At 58.0% G+C, this 14,593-nt stretch overlaps 1 protein-coding gene and 1 long non-coding RNA gene across 5 annotated transcripts in view; one reads left to right on the plus strand and one right to left on the minus strand.

The window, feature by feature from the left end:
* The window catches only part of Cplx1 (complexin 1), a 20,627-nt gene extending 17,382 nt beyond the window's left edge, over positions 1-3,245 (minus strand). The window contains exons 1-2 of one of the 2 annotated variants that reach the window (XM_004847489.4): positions 3,088-3,245; positions 1,894-1,986 (exon numbers count right to left, since the gene is read on the minus strand). In XM_004847489.4, coding sequence (XP_004847546.1) covers positions 1,894-1,924 — 31 coding nt within the window. In that variant the 5' untranslated portion in view covers positions 1,925-1,986; positions 3,088-3,245. Of the gene's footprint in view, positions 1-1,893; positions 1,990-3,087 lie in introns of both variants that reach the window. The other variant, XM_004847488.4, reaches the window with a different exon arrangement.
* On the plus strand, positions 1,184-10,437 carry LOC106009603 (uncharacterized). Of its 3 annotated transcripts, none has more exons than XR_015441235.1 (2): positions 1,184-1,696; positions 4,311-10,437. It is a non-coding gene; the product is annotated as an uncharacterized LOC106009603 (long non-coding RNA). The 3 variants fall into 3 exon arrangements; XR_015441233.1 differs by lacking the exon at positions 1,184-1,696 and adding an exon at positions 3,326-3,464; XR_015441234.1 differs by lacking the exon at positions 1,184-1,696 and adding an exon at positions 3,379-3,512.
* Positions 10,438-14,593: the final 4,156 nt, after the last annotated feature.

Genomic DNA, 14,593 nt, shown 5'->3' on the forward strand with positions numbered 1-14,593 from the left:
AGCTCCAGCCCCCAAATCCTAGCCACTGACCTCCTTAGCACAGCACCAATGGAGCCCAGCTGTCCCAAGCTCTTCCAGGGGTCCCCACGGCCTGGCAGGGGATACTTGGCAGCACAGAGGCTGGGCCGGCAGGCCTGGGCAGGAGCCAGCGGTGCCCATGGGCAGGGCCAAAGGCACCCAGCCAGGAGCAACCGGGCGCCTCAGGCTTGGCTCAGGTCTGGGCACTCCAGAGCCCCGGACACCATGTGTCCCCGCTGCTCCCCCTAGGCAGGGAGACAATCTGAAGGTCGAGAGTGGCCAGGTTCAGTCAGGCCCCGTCCTGGGGACCTGAGGTGAAGATTGCCCCAGGGTCCTCCCCCGGCCTTGGATCTCCGAGGTCCGAGTACCACCATTAGTACACGGTCCAGCCAGACTCTGCTCCTGGTGGGCTCGTCTCTCTGTCTCTGTTTCTGTCTATTGCTGTCTGCGTCCCTCCCTCCCTCTGTCAGAGCCTCCTCTGTGTCCCTCTGTCCCCTGTGTGCCCGAGTCCATTTCCTTTCTTCCTCGGTCTGTTTCTGGCTGTCCTTTCCCTTCTGTCTCTGTCTCTCGGGGGCCTCCTCTGGCTGCCCAGTGTCAGGCTTGCTCTGCCCCTGGCCTCTGTCCACTTGTGACCTCCATCTGGATTCTGCTCCTTCCCTCCTCTGGCGCGCGCGCGCGCGCACACACACACACACACACACACACACACACAGCACTGAAAGTGATGCCCAGGGGTGGGAGGAGCCTGGAGCCCCAGTCCCAGTGGCGGTGGCCGCTCCCAATCAGAGCAGGGGAGCGCGTGTCCATCACAGTGCACACCCAGGGCAAATGTGTCTCCCACCTCGTGTGCCACAGCACCGGGCGCCCCAGCCTCCCTCCTCCAGCTCCCTGGGCACCAGCGAAGCCCACCCTGTCGCCACTGCAGGAGAAACTTTGGGCTGACGGGGAACAAAGAGGGAACCCAGGCTGGCAATTACCCAGCTAATTTCAGCTGTGTAGACAAGCAAATCAGCTATTCCGGTTTCCGCAAAGCCCACTTCAGGACCTGAATTAGCCGCTTAATTAATTATCTGGGAGCGGCCAGGGACTGAAAGAGCGGAGCAGGGTCCCAACCAGCGCAGGGTACTGGCCTGTCACACTGCAGTGACGTCACCCGCCTCCTCGGAGGCAGCAGCCTCCTCTTGACCACGGCAGGGGGGGAGCAGCCAGCATTCCTCTGGCCTGAGGGAGGTGCAGGTGTCTCCTCAGCCCCGTGTGGCCCCATCCCCTCCCTCTGGGACCCGCTCGAGCTGGGGACCGTTGGGGCAGGCACCTCTCACAGGAGCTCTGGGTGCCCCAGGCAGCAGCTCTGGGTCTGAGACCAGCCCAGGACAGTGCCAAGGCCCCCGGCCTGAAGTGCTTGTACCACCAGCTGCCAGCCTCTCTGCCCCGACCCCTGCTCCTCCCCAGAGCCTCCAGAAGGTCCAGTCCTTGGCCCGGCCTCTGGCCATGAGGATGGCCCTGGGCTGAGTGCGGACAGGGCCCCAAGTTCAGTGGCAGTCCCAGGCTGCACAGGCCAGCATCCAAACACACACAGAAGAGGCTGCCTGCGTCCTGCAAGGCTGAGTCACATAGCACCTTCTCCTGTGCTGTGTCCAGCCAGTCCTGGCTCCCTGGGAACTGTGCTGTCCCCACCCAGGTGAGTCCTGGCCAAAGGCCGCAGTTGGCTTTGGGCCACCCTGCTGCTGCGGCAGCTTCCCACCCCACCCCCCAGCTGCCCAGCCTGGACTTGGGTGCAGAGAGTCATGCGCACCCTCCCCTCTGTCCCCTGGTCCCCAGCACTGGGCACTGCCAGCGGGCTGGGGGGCACCTGCCTGTCCCTGCCCGCCCTCCTACCTCCCAGGGCCTGTTTCATCACAAACTCCATGCTGATGGCTTGGTTCCTCGGTGACCACTGGGTCAGACCTCACATGCGCGGAGATGGAGTCCCTGCTGGGGAGAGCACAGGGTCAGGACCCCCCCGACCCTCTGTGTCCTCTGGCCTGTGTGGGCCCCTACTGCTGGGCTTTGGGCCTCACACCTAGGATTGGGCAGCCCCAGACCCCAGCTGGCCCCAAGAGTTTTCCACCTGGCCCTGGGTTTCTGCAGCAGCTTTCAGCTGCTGCTGGGGGTCTCACAACTGGGGCCCGCAGAGGAGCCTGCTGCCAGCCTTCACAAGGCGGAGGCAGGGCCCAGGGCGTTTGAAGGTCGCTGCTTTGCTCAAAGCGGGCTCTGGTCCCCAGCCTCCTGGGTGGTCCTGGCCACGTGTGGGCCAAGGGTCTGCCTACAGGTCAGGGAAGGGGGCAGGCCCTTGCCCCCTTTCTGTGGTGGCTGACTGCCTCTGGAGGCCAGGCTCTGTCCCTGGCTGACTCCAGTGACCCCTACGACCCTCAGCACAGGGCTGGAGTAGAGGAGGACGGAGGGGGACAGAGGGTGGGATGCCAGGAGCAGGGTGACTGTGGGCCCTCCTGAAAGGCCACAGCGCTGCAGTGTCCCTGCCCTGAGGGGTCTCCTGGCGGGGAAGCCCGCTGTTTCGTGGTTGTCCCTACACAGCCGAGGGGACCCTCATGGGAACTCGGGGGTACCCCAGAGGCTGGTTGTGGGGCCTTTGCCGCAAAGCTGCTCTCTTCCAAACTTCGCCCTGGCTGGGGGAGGGGACCCGAGGGGCTCTGGCCAGGACCTGGGCTCTGCAGGCAGGCAGGGGGCTGGGCTGGTGGCCTCGGGTGTCCTGAGCAAGGGGGGAGATGGAGACAGGGGCGGCGAGGCGCAGGGGCTCCGAAGCAGCGAGGGGCTGCGGGGCTGCTTCAGCACCGCGCAGTGGACAGCGCCCGCCCGGTCGGGGGCCAGACGCGGGTGGAGGGCGTCAGGGGTCCAGGGGAGCCGCGTGCGGAGCGGGGTTCCGGGGGGCGACCAGGGACCCAGGGGCATCTAGAGGCACAGGGGGCTCCGGGTGCGGAGGGATAGGGGAGACAGGAGATGCAGGGGGACCAGGGGCGTCAGGCTGAGGGGTCTGGGGAGCGAGGGTCGCGGGGGTTCGCGGGGACCAGCTACCTCCTGGCGAGTCAGCGGCGGCGCGGGCTCCGGCTGGCTGGGTCCATGTGGCGGCGCTGAAGGGCAGGAGGAGGGCGCGTCACTGGGAGGGTCCGCCCCCCCCCCCCGCGGCCCGCGTGACGAGAAGGGCGGGGCGGCGCTGGGAGAGGGACAGCTGCGCCCCGCCCCTGCGGCCGCCGAGACCCCCGGCCGCCGCCCCTCCGCCTCTGCTGGCAGCGGGCTGCGCGGCGGGCACAGAGCTGCGGACCGGCTCGGGGTCCCGGGCTGAGCCCCGCGCCCAGTGTCAGACAGGGGGCAGGGACGCCTGAAGGTCACTGCGGACGCCCGCCGGCCCCCTCCGCGGCCTGGTTTCCCCACGGCTGCGGCTGCACCACGAGGTCTGCTGGGGCCACCCCCACTCACCCGGGTCCTGCAGGACACGTCCGGTAGCGTGGGGGCGCTGGGCGTGCTGGGCCCCTGCCAAGGGAGGCTCCTGGCCACGCTGGACGATGCAGGGACACTGCGTCAGTTATCACCCAGCCCGGCGGCTGAGGCATTGGCCTCACCCTAGGAGCCCAATCATCTGTCCCTGGGCCCCCTCCCTGACCAGCAGGGACCCCACAGAGGTGACCCAGGCAGGGGAGACACCGAGGGGATGCTGGACGCTCCCAGGAGCCCCGAGCCCCATCAACGCCCAGTCTCCCTGCTCTAGGAGGGCGCCCGAAGCTGCAGGGCCCAGTGGCACCCGGCTGGCCGGGGAATTGTGTGGCACCCTAAACCTCACGCATCAGTTGGGGTCTGGAGGCACCCTGTAGGGTCACCTGCTCCCACACTGCCCAGCTTGCCAGCCCCCAGGTGGACCCCCCAGGGGGGTCGACCCAGGGCTGGCTGGACCCAGACAGCACCCCACGAGGTCCTGGGGTGGCTCTACACGGAGCCAGACCATCAACTCCCCGTGCCTTGGGCAGTTTGCTCGGTCCCAGTGGTACCAGGAAAGCTCAAGTTCCTTAGGATAGAAACATCCAGGGCCTAGGCTGGACCCCGAGGCCAGTCCCACCCTCCAGAGGCAGGCCAGGGGGACCTAGCAGTGACCCAGAGCAGGGTCCAGGGGACCCTGTGCTGATGCAGAACCAGCCATGTGGCCAGGGACAGGCACTGCCCAGAGTACAGAGGTTGGCATCAGCCTCAGACTCTGTCCCATCTCCTCAGTGCCTCCCCCCCCCCCTTTTCATTTACCCACACAGCCGCAGCCCTTCTCAGCTCTCTTGCTCAGGCCTGCGCTGGACTGGGATTCAGCCCTGACTCAGCCATGACGAGGACCCTTCTGGAAGGGCTCAGGAAGGCCGTAAGTATCGAGGCCCCCCAGGGTGACATCGGGACCTGGGGGGGATGAGTGGGGGTGAGGTGGGGCCGAGGGTCAGTGAGCAGGTGGTGTGAAAGGTGATGGGGTGCTTCGGGGTTTTCTGGAGTCACTTCCGGCCCTGGTGGGGTCTGCTGCATCTGTCACAGGACTGATGCGACCCGAGGTGGCACCTGGAAACTACAAATGCAAACTCCACGAGGCAGCACCCGGCACCACACTGGGTGCCACCATTTCCTTCTAGATCTTCTCTTCTCTTGAGAGGCGACCGTGTGAGAAGCAGGGTGCAAGGCCGTCCTTGTTGCCAGAGCTGGGCTTAGGCCGAGGGGGCACCTCGCAGCCACGGGATCTGTGGGACTCCCGCTGCTATGGCCTGGCCCACGGCCTGTCGGTTCACAGCGCCAGAGACCGAAATCCCACTGGTCAGCCCGCTGGTGTCCTGTGTCCTGCCTGTGGCTGGGGCTTGTGCTGGGCTCTGGGCTCTGCTGCCCCCAGGCACATCCTCCTGAACTTGTGCTCCCAGTGGGGAGTGCGGTGGCCTCCAACAAGGCCCTGTTCCCACCTCCCTGCCACCCAGAGCCTGGCTGGACAGGCCTCAGTCCCCGCACCAGCGTGCTCTCCCCACGTCCCCCAGGACACTTCCTTCCATACAGTCCTGCACGGCCCTGGCCCCACAGCCTGGCTACCTTGCTGTCCTCCTGTCCCCTCACCTCCATCCCACAGCGGACGGATCCAGCCCTGCTACGCTTGGCTCACCACCCATTCCTGCATTCACACAGCAGAGTCCTGTCTTTCTGCAGCCAGGGCTTTACCAGTTGATCCCAGTGAAGTTTGGAGAGCGGAAGGGTGATTTTACCAGGCGTGGGCATGAGGGACTGGACGTGTGCCCCCAGGATGCACTGACTTATGGGGGTGAACTTTGGGGGGCCCAACCAGAGTGGGTGCAGGTGGGAATGCGTGGGGCCCTTATGGGTCAGGGTGAATGAGGGGTCTGTCGGAAGGGGCATCTTGGTTCTGGCTCCAGGCAGACAAGGGACCAGCAGGGTTGAGACCTGGGTCACCTTCACCCACTGCCCACTGTCCTGGGTGGGGACTGGGCTCAGGGCTCGGCATGTGGCCCTGGCTGCGGAGGGTACACACTGTCTGCTCGGTGTGGACAGGCAGGGCCCTGAACGCCCATAGCTAGTGACCCTGGGCCGGGACACAGGGCAGTTAGGCCCATGAGCTGGGGCCGGCTGAGGCCCACACCAGCCAGACAGGGACACAGATGTTGTCTGCCAGGCTTGCCCAGCCTTAGAGAGCCCAGAGCACAGGCACAATCTGCACCCACTCCCTCCCCACTTGGTGGGTGGCCAGACACAAACACCCAGGGACCAGCCTGGTGGGCAAAGACCTCTAATGCCGAAGGCTGCTTAAAAAGAAAATCAGGAGGGGAGAAGATAGGCTGAAACTAGCGCCATTGACCACATAGACAAGAATGGAGCCTGGATGTGCTGCCTGTCTGTACCAGGGCAGGCACCCGGCTGCAGGGCTGTGGATTCAGCCAGGCAAGCCCCAAACCACGAACACCAGGTTTGGATTTTCAGGACCAAGTGGAGGTGGTAAAGACCCCTGTGATGTAACCTGCTTCTATGCACACCACAACCTGGACGGTCAGCCTTTGTGGCCAGGGCACTCGGCAGGGGATAGAGGAATGGCATCTGGAGTGCTGGGAGAGGACGGGGCGCAGGCCACTTGGTGGGGGTCGCTAAGCAGGGCCACGTCCCAGGCCTCACTGCCTCCCATGTGAGTGCCCAGCCTGTTCCTCTGGCCTTCGGAAAGTCCAGCCTTATGCCTGCCTATGTTGGCCATGGACACAGGTGACCTGCCGGGCCCCAGACCCAGCTCTCAGCCTCCTGGAAACCTCGGATGGAGCCCAGAGGTCAAAGGGGCCAGACCCGCTTGAACACAGGCCACGTTGCACGCAGTGGGCCTTGGGTGCTCCCTCTCTGGCCTGCAGACCCCTTACCAGCCAAGGCGGAAACCTGGCCATCCAGGAGCTAGAGGATGGGCCCAGCACCCTGTCTAGGACTGAACAGATGTGAGCTGAGCAGGCTGCAGGCCTGTACCTTTGTGACCTCCCAGGGCTGCCCGGTATGGGAAATGGGCAGCCCTATGCAGACCAGGCCCAGGTCTGGAGCTTCAGCTGCTGGTCACCAATCAGGGCAGGCTGGCTGTCTCCACCTTTGTCCTGCCCAACTTGTGCCATCAAAGGCAAGCTGCCTCCTGTCCCTCGGCCTGGAGTCCCAGGACTGCCCGAGAGGCCTCGGCACACAGAGTGGGGCCTGGCATGACTGCTGTTTCAGATGAGTTGAGCCCACCCTGGGGTGGGGCCACCCTGCCGGGGGGCTGTAGCACACAGGGGCTGAGCTGCCAAGCTGTGGCCCGGTCCCCACAGGCAACTGGGCGTGAGTACCAGGAGGAGCAGTGAGGTGGACTGAGGACAGTGCCCAGCTGCAGGACCTCAGAGGCACAGGGCAGGGCTGGGGGCTCATGGGAGAGGCTCATGAGGACGGCGTCCTGGCATCCTCTGGCCTTCACTGCCAGACTCCCCGAGTCCCCAAGGCCTCTCTCAGGAGTGTGCCTCGTCCTACATGAGCCAAGCATGCAGCACCCTGTCTTCCATGGCCCATTTCCCAGCAGTGAATGACTCACCAGCCAGGGTCCAGCTGTGCCCAGCCGCCACCATGAAGGAGCCAGGAGCTGCACAATGGTCACTCTGGGGCCCCCAGAGCCTCAGCCACTGGCAGGAAGGGTGGACTTGCCAGTCCCCTGCCTGGGCTCCGGCCCGGCTCACGTCCCCTGGGAGGTCATCCCAGGCCCACGGTCCCCCCACCAGAATGGCCTGGCTGGTGCTGTGGAAGAATGGGAGGATGGACATGTCACCCATGTTGGGCTCACAGGTCACAGCAGCGCAAGGCACAGAACCCCCCAGAGGAGACCCCGTGCCACCCTCAGACAAGGAGAGCCTGCAGTCCACACACACCAGGAGTGGCCCCATCCGGGCCTGGAAGGAAGGACTGTCACGCCAGGGACACAGGCGTGACTCCTGATGTGCAGTGTCCAGGTGGCAAATCACAAGACAGAACCAGACTGGGGTGGGAGGGGCACGGCCCGGCACAGAGCCCGGGAGAAAGGGTTGCTGTGGAGCCGGAGAGGACGTGCCGTGAGTCCAGCACATGAGGGCGTGGGGCCCCTGAGGGCCACAGGCTGCTCCTGGGGTGGTGCTTAAGGCCCTCTGCTCGGGCCGTGGGCTCGCCCCCATCCTCACTTGATGGAAGTCTTGCTGCCCCACACCTGGGCCTGCGCCTCTGAACCCAGCGTCCTAGGCCTCTGCGTCTTCCACAGGATTCTGCAGCGTCCCCTCACTGAGCTCTTTCCCAGCCAAACACCGTGAAATCCTCTTTCCCCACCGCAGGCTGCTTCCGTCTGACCCTGGGGAATCTTCTTCCAAAGTTCACAGTGCCAACTCGGTAAAAAGCAGAATGCGTGTTGGATCATGGGTTTTGAATCATAATGACGCCAACGATAAAGTAGCGGAGGTCCTCGAATGTTCCACGTGGCCAGCCTGGGCCTAGGCCGGCTCAGGGGGCTCCATGCAGGCGCTGTGCCTTCCCATACCCGGGGAGGGTGCTCAGGCTGGGTGGGAGGGCCACGGGAGCCCCCGGGGCAGAAGGCAGCACACGTGTCCTCAGCTGGGTCCCATGTCCCGGGCCTTGTCTCCCTGGGGTCTGGATGAGGCGGGGACTGTCCCCTGAGGTCCAGGCTGGGAGGTTTGCCTGAGCTGTGCTGCATGGAAAGAGGGAGACCACAGCCCAGAGCTGTGAGGGACCTGACAGGTGTAGGTGGAACAAGGGGGGTCCGTGTGTGGGGACACTCCTCCAGACTGCAGGCCCCAGGGATGGGTGAGTGGGGACAGCCAGGACTGCGTTCCGTGGTGGCCCAGGGCACACAGCCCGAGGCTATGGCAGCTGGTAGGGGACCAGCAGCACAGGACGGGTTGGTGGGCAGTTGATGAGAGGGCACAGGTTTGGCTCCTGGAGGCCAGGAACAATGAGGTCCTGGGGAAACTGGGGCTGGGCCACGGCGCCATAACAGCAGGCCAGGGCCCAGTGGGGCCGAGTGTGGTGTCCACAGGCCTGGACGGGCAGCCTGAGCTTCCTCACATGCATGGCCAGCAGACTGCAGACGCTGACGGGAAGCTGCATCCTAGGCTGGTCTCCGAGGAGTCCAAGCTGAAGAGCTGAGCAAGTGTTCCCTCCACCTGGGAACTCTGAGGACAGCCGGACACTGGTCTCACTGGCCATTGGCCGGGCAATGGGAAAAGCCACCCGATCTGCAGTGAGGACCAGGTCAGCCTGCCCTGCAGGGGCTTTGGACAGACGGTCGCAGTGGGAGCTGCCAGGGCAGAAGACTGATGGGCCCTCCAGGCAGCACGCCCCTTCCACCCAGGAGACCACTGAGAGCCCACACCCACTCCGGCCAGTGCAGTGGCAGGGAAGTGCAGGTGGGGTGTGGGCAGGTCCCGAGGACACAGCTTGCCACACAGGGCCCACAGCCCTGCCCCATGGCCTGGCCTGAAGAGCATGTCTGGGCCACACGGGGTGGCCAGAGGCTTGATGGGGTACCACGGTGAGGCCTGGAGAAGCTTGTGAGAGCTTCCCCCAGACCTGCATGACGCCAGGCTGGGTTGTGACTGACCGTGGCCACGTCCCAGCTGGGCGCTGTGGCTAGGGGGCTCCAGGACCACTTGGGCTTACCCAGGCTCCCTGGAGAGCAGCAGGGCACAGGGTGCCACAGCCCACGTGCCTCTCCGCCCACAGCCAGTGCCACCTGCCTGCATGCGTGTCTGGGACAGGTGCAGATGGACGCAGGCGGCAAGGGCCATGAGTGGGCAGGTTTCAGGCCGGAGAACTGTCCTCTCGGGCCCTCGGGGACAGAGCCATGAGGCCCTGATGGCGCAGGGGTGGAAAGCCAGAGGTTCACGCCTGCGGCTGACCTCCTTCCCATCTGAGGGTACCGCGTGCCACCATGCCCTCCCTACCAGGTGTCTGGCGCCTCTGGCTTGGGTGTGATGAACGGAGGTCCTTGGACACTCAGGACAATTGTGAGGAAATGGGATTTCATTTCTCCCGAGCAGGTGTCTAGGAGTGGAACTAAGTCACGTTGCTAAGTAAGCTTATTTTGAAATGGCCCAGCTGCTCTCCGAGAGGGAGGCACCGTTCACACCTCTGCCTGCGGACCCGAAGACTCCAGCTCGGGCAGACAGCTTCTAAGCTAGAGATCCACCAGCCTCCATGCTGCTTGAATTTACCTTCGCTCACTGCAGGCACCGCTGGTCTCCCCCTGTGTGCCTACCCCTCAGCTCCCACCTTCTTTGTGAGATATGCACGAAAGAACAGCGGGTGGTTTACCCTCTTACTCAGGTGTAACACTTTCTCTTTTACATGTCTCAGATGCAAATCTTTGCCAGGTACATGAGTGCATATAATTTCTTTTTTTTTTTTTTTGGTACCAGGGATCGAACTCGGGTCCTTGCACTTGCGAGGCAGGCGGTGAAACCACTGAGCTAAATCCTTGGCCCCCGCATATATTTTCTCTAGTCCTTTATTTGCCTTTTTTCCTCATTGTCCCTTGAGAACCATTCTTAATTGTAATGAATCCGTGTTGTTGGTTTGTTCCGTATGTCTTTCGTGTTGCATGGGCCTGTGCAGGATGCAGTCTCCCTATGCTGCCCAGGCTGGTCTTACACTCTTGGGCCTGAGCAGTCCTCCCGCCTCAGCCCCACAAACATCGGGAACAAAGATGAGCATCACCACACCCAGCTCAATTTAATCTTTGTCCCTCTCTCTCTCAACTCTGTTTCTCATTTTTAAACTCTTACCTCAGAAATCTTTTTTGCCACAAGCTTGCAAAGCTTTCTCTTGTGTTCTTTTCTTTTTTTTAATTAAAAAAAAGTTTTTTGTGTGTTCTTTTCTTGAAGTTTTGTAGCTTATCGTTTACATTTTGGTCTATGATCCGGTCTTTTTTCATCCTCCCTCCTCATCCTCCCAGAGCGTGGGATCGCAGGCATGCATCCACACGCCGGGCAATAATCCAAGTCACTTTTGTATATATTATAAGGAGGTAAGAGTTTCATTTCTCTTCCTGAGGATACTCAGTTATTCAAAAACTATTTGGTGGAACGGTTTTCTTTCCCCCATTGATTTGCTTTGGGAATCCTATCAAAAAATTAGTTGACATGTATATACCTAGGTCCATTTCTGGACTCTAGCTCTCTTATTCCACTGATCCATGCATTTTTTCTGATGCCAAAGCCACCACACCTTCTGTGCTTTACAGTAAGTCTCAGAATCAGGAATTTAAGTGATTCAACTCTGTCCTCTTTCAAAAATTTTTTCAACTTTGGTGGGCATGGTGGCATATGCCTGTAATCCCAGCACTCCAGAGGCTGAGACATGAGGATCACTGTGGGTTCAAGGCCAGCCTGAACTGCATAGTGAGACCCTGTCTTAAAAAAACAAAACAAAAAACAAAATTTTTTGGCTTTTCTGCGTTATGTCTCTAAATTCATTTTTAGAATAAGCTAGCCAATTTCTATGGAAAAGTCTGCTGGAATGTATTGGGATTGCATCAAAGGTATGGACTGGTTTGAGTTGACATCTTAATATTCTTAATATTCTCGAGTCTTCTAATCCATGAGCAAGGTATGTCTCCCATGTACTTAGTTCTACCTAGATTTCAGCACCAAGTTGTAGAGCTTAATTATTTTTGCAGCAAGGACTTTTATGAGTAAATAATAGATTGTGCAGATATTTGTGAAAGTGACCTGAAAGTATTTCAGTTTTGATCCTATTGTTTTATCCCATTTCCAAACATTGTCAGTTTTGATAATTTGTGTCTGTCAAAGAATTAGTCCATTTCATCTAAGGTACTGAATTTTTTGTGTAAAGTTGTTCCTAATATCAATTATTATCCTTTTAACGTCAGTAGGTTCTGTTGTAATGCCTCCCCCTTCCTTCTTGACACTGGTAATTTATATCTTGTCTTATTTCTTGAGTAGCCAATAGATACCTACTTACTGATCTCACAGTGCAAAGTTCAGGTCCAGTGAACCCCTCGTTGTTGGCTTATGCTCCACGCCATCTCTGTATGCGCTTATTTTTACTGCTTTCCTCCTTCAACGTCCTTAGGGCTTGCTCTTGGTGCTGTCTTCTTCTCTAGTAGGATAACTAAAGCTACAAAATCCTCTCTATGCATCGCTATCTCCTACAAATTTTAACACTTGGATGTTTATTTTCATTGAATTAAAAATATTTCCAATTTCTTTTATGATTTCTTCTTTGACCCCTGGGTTATTTTAGAAGTTCGTTATTTAATTTTGGATTTTTTTTTTTTTTTTGGTACCAGGGATTGAACTCAGGACCTTGCGCTTGCGAGGCAGGTGGTGGAACCACTGAGCTAAATCCCCCAGCCCCTGTTATTTAATTTTGAAGTATCAAGGGGGTGATGATTAGGTATTTTTTCTGCAACTAAGCTCTAATTCTGTTCTGATTAGAGAACATATTCTGTAGTATTTCAATCTTTTATAATTGGTTGAGACTTATGGTCTACTCTAGTGACTGTTCCATATTCACCTGAAAAAGAATGTGACATCTTCAGTCTTTTGCTGAAATTGTGTATAAATATCTATTAGGGGGCCGGGGATTTAGCTCAGTGGTTCTGCCGCCTGCCTCACAAGCGCAAGGACCTGAGTTCTACCCCCGGTACCAAAAAAACAAAACCAAAACAAAACAAGAAAACCCAACAAACATCTAATTAGGTCAGTTTGCTGTTCAGGTTTTTATGTTCTTATTAATTTTCTATCTACTTGTTCTATTAATTACTGCAAAAGGGGTATAGAGGTAGCCAATTACAACGGTTGATTTATGTATTGCAGAGGACTGTAATACTGATTATGCCCAAAACTCACTGTGAAGAGTGAACCGCACAACTGGCTTGTTTATAGAAGTGAGTCTGGCCAAAACCTACGTGCTGAGGTCAGAGTAACTCACACCCAAATTCCATTCCCACAACTAAAATCTTCAGACTAGGACAATGTTCCAATTACAATCATATATTTTGTCTATTCTGTTCCTAATTTGAGAATGCTTTGTCTTATCCTTTATGAGCCTTGTTTACATCAATTTCTATAGAAACTGCACACAGCTCACCTTTACCCAATTGATTGCCAATAAGTCAGCGCCTGGGACTGGCCAGGGCCTTTGTCGGTTGCACCCGCATTGGTCCCCCGGCCCCCGCTTTCTCTCTCAGTCCTGTCTCTTAGCGTTTTCTTTTTCTCAGGCCTGCGTCCCATACTGGGCAGGCGGGGACTGGAACCTGACTGCAGCAGTCTTCGGCAATGTATTTCTCTGTAAAGCCTTAAAAGCTTTGTCAGTTTTTGCTTCACATATTTCAAAGAACATACATATTTAGGAATGTTATGTTTTCCTGATACATTTGACCCTGCATCGCTGTGCAATGCTTCTTTCTCTGCCAATATTATGTTTTTAAGTCTACTTTGTGATATTAATAAGGCCACTCTGATTTAACCATGACTAACGTGTGGTATGTCACTCCATCCTGTCTTCATATTTATGACGGGTTCATATACAGTGTAATAGCTGGACATCGCTCTTCGTCTATTCTGAAAATCTCTTCCTTTTAGTTGATATTCTTACATTTTAACTGAACTTGTATATTTTTAATTTCTTCCATTTATTCCTTGTTCCTTTTTTTCTTGATTTCTTTTGGATTAGATGACTTTACAGGATTCTATAGTTTTATTCCATTTTTAGTGACATCTTTTTGTTTTTTAAAGACTCTGCCAGGGTTTGTAGTATGCAGCGTTACCTCATCTCTGCCAACCATCAGGTGATGTCCCACCTTCTGTGCAAAGGAAGATGCTTGTGATATTCTACTTCTGTGCATGTCACAAATTCTACCACACACAGGTATTGTTCTAGCTTTAGCAATTACTTTAAACATAAAATTTTAAAATGAGAAAAAGACCCTTTGTCCTTTACCCACATACTCATTTCCACTCTTTTTGTCCCAGGGTGTCATGGTTCCTGTCACACACAAATGCACAAGCACACACACGTGCACACGCGTCTCCATACTTAGCAACATCTAGGGACACTGGGAAGGTTTCTGGGTCTTTCCTGTCTGGGTTCCGCCTCTGACCCCTGAACTCTGACCTCTGGCCACTCCACCACACTCCCCGTGTTTGCTCCTTTCTTTTTTTTTTTTTTGGTACCGGGGATCGAACTTGGGACCTTGCACTTGCGAGGCAGGCGGTGAAACCACTAAGCTACATCCCCGGCCCTGCTGTACATATTTTGTTATTTCTGGTGGCATGAGAAGTAAGTTGTCCCTCTGTTGCTCCATCAAGTTTGGGGGTGAAGTCTGAAGTCTCAGCTATGGGCGTTTACAGCACACCCTTGGGCAGGTGGGGAGTGTTCAGCAGCCGTAAAAAGGGGTCAGGCTGGGCCCCCTCCTCACAGAGACCCCAGTATTTCAGAACCGAGCAGGTGTGGAAGCTCTGTGGGTGGGGCTGGCCACAGGGAACCCCCTGCTTGGTCCAGGAAGACTCGGGGTGCGGCCAGGGCGAGGGGCCAGAAGTCTGAGGAGCTGCTGGATGGGGCAGGGCGGAGCCTGACACTGCCAGGGTGTGGGCCAGGGCAGGGCTCCTGCACTCCCTCCAGCTTCCCACTTCCAGGGAGACGGCCCGGCTAGGGCCCAGCCTGGCACCCAGGCTGGGACTGAGCTGGGGGTGCATGTGGGGCGGGAAGCAGGGCTGGGGCCTGTGGCCTCACTTGTGCGCATCCTCTGGGAGGCGGGAAGGGCCCTGAACAGGGAGCCTGGCCTGGCCTAGTCGCCCCCATGGCAGCTGGACCTCACTCCAGAGGCCAGGCTCTCTTGGATTCAGCTTCTGGTCATTCTTTTGCTTGGCAGTCAGGGACCCCAGAGCAGTTGAGACCTGTGCTGTGCCCCTGAGCTCCCCCTTGCTCCTGGATGGAGCCCCGGCCACTCTCCTGCTGTTCAGTGTCCTCCTGCACAAGCGAGCTGTGAGGACGGGCTCTTGTG

The sequence above is a fragment of the Heterocephalus glaber genome, unplaced genomic scaffold (assembly GCF_053883595.1).
Source record: "Heterocephalus glaber isolate CG9 unplaced genomic scaffold, H.glaber_assembly_v1.0 deba00001509, whole genome shotgun sequence".
In the NCBI taxonomy this organism is placed as follows: domain Eukaryota; kingdom Metazoa; phylum Chordata; class Mammalia; order Rodentia; family Bathyergidae; genus Heterocephalus; species Heterocephalus glaber.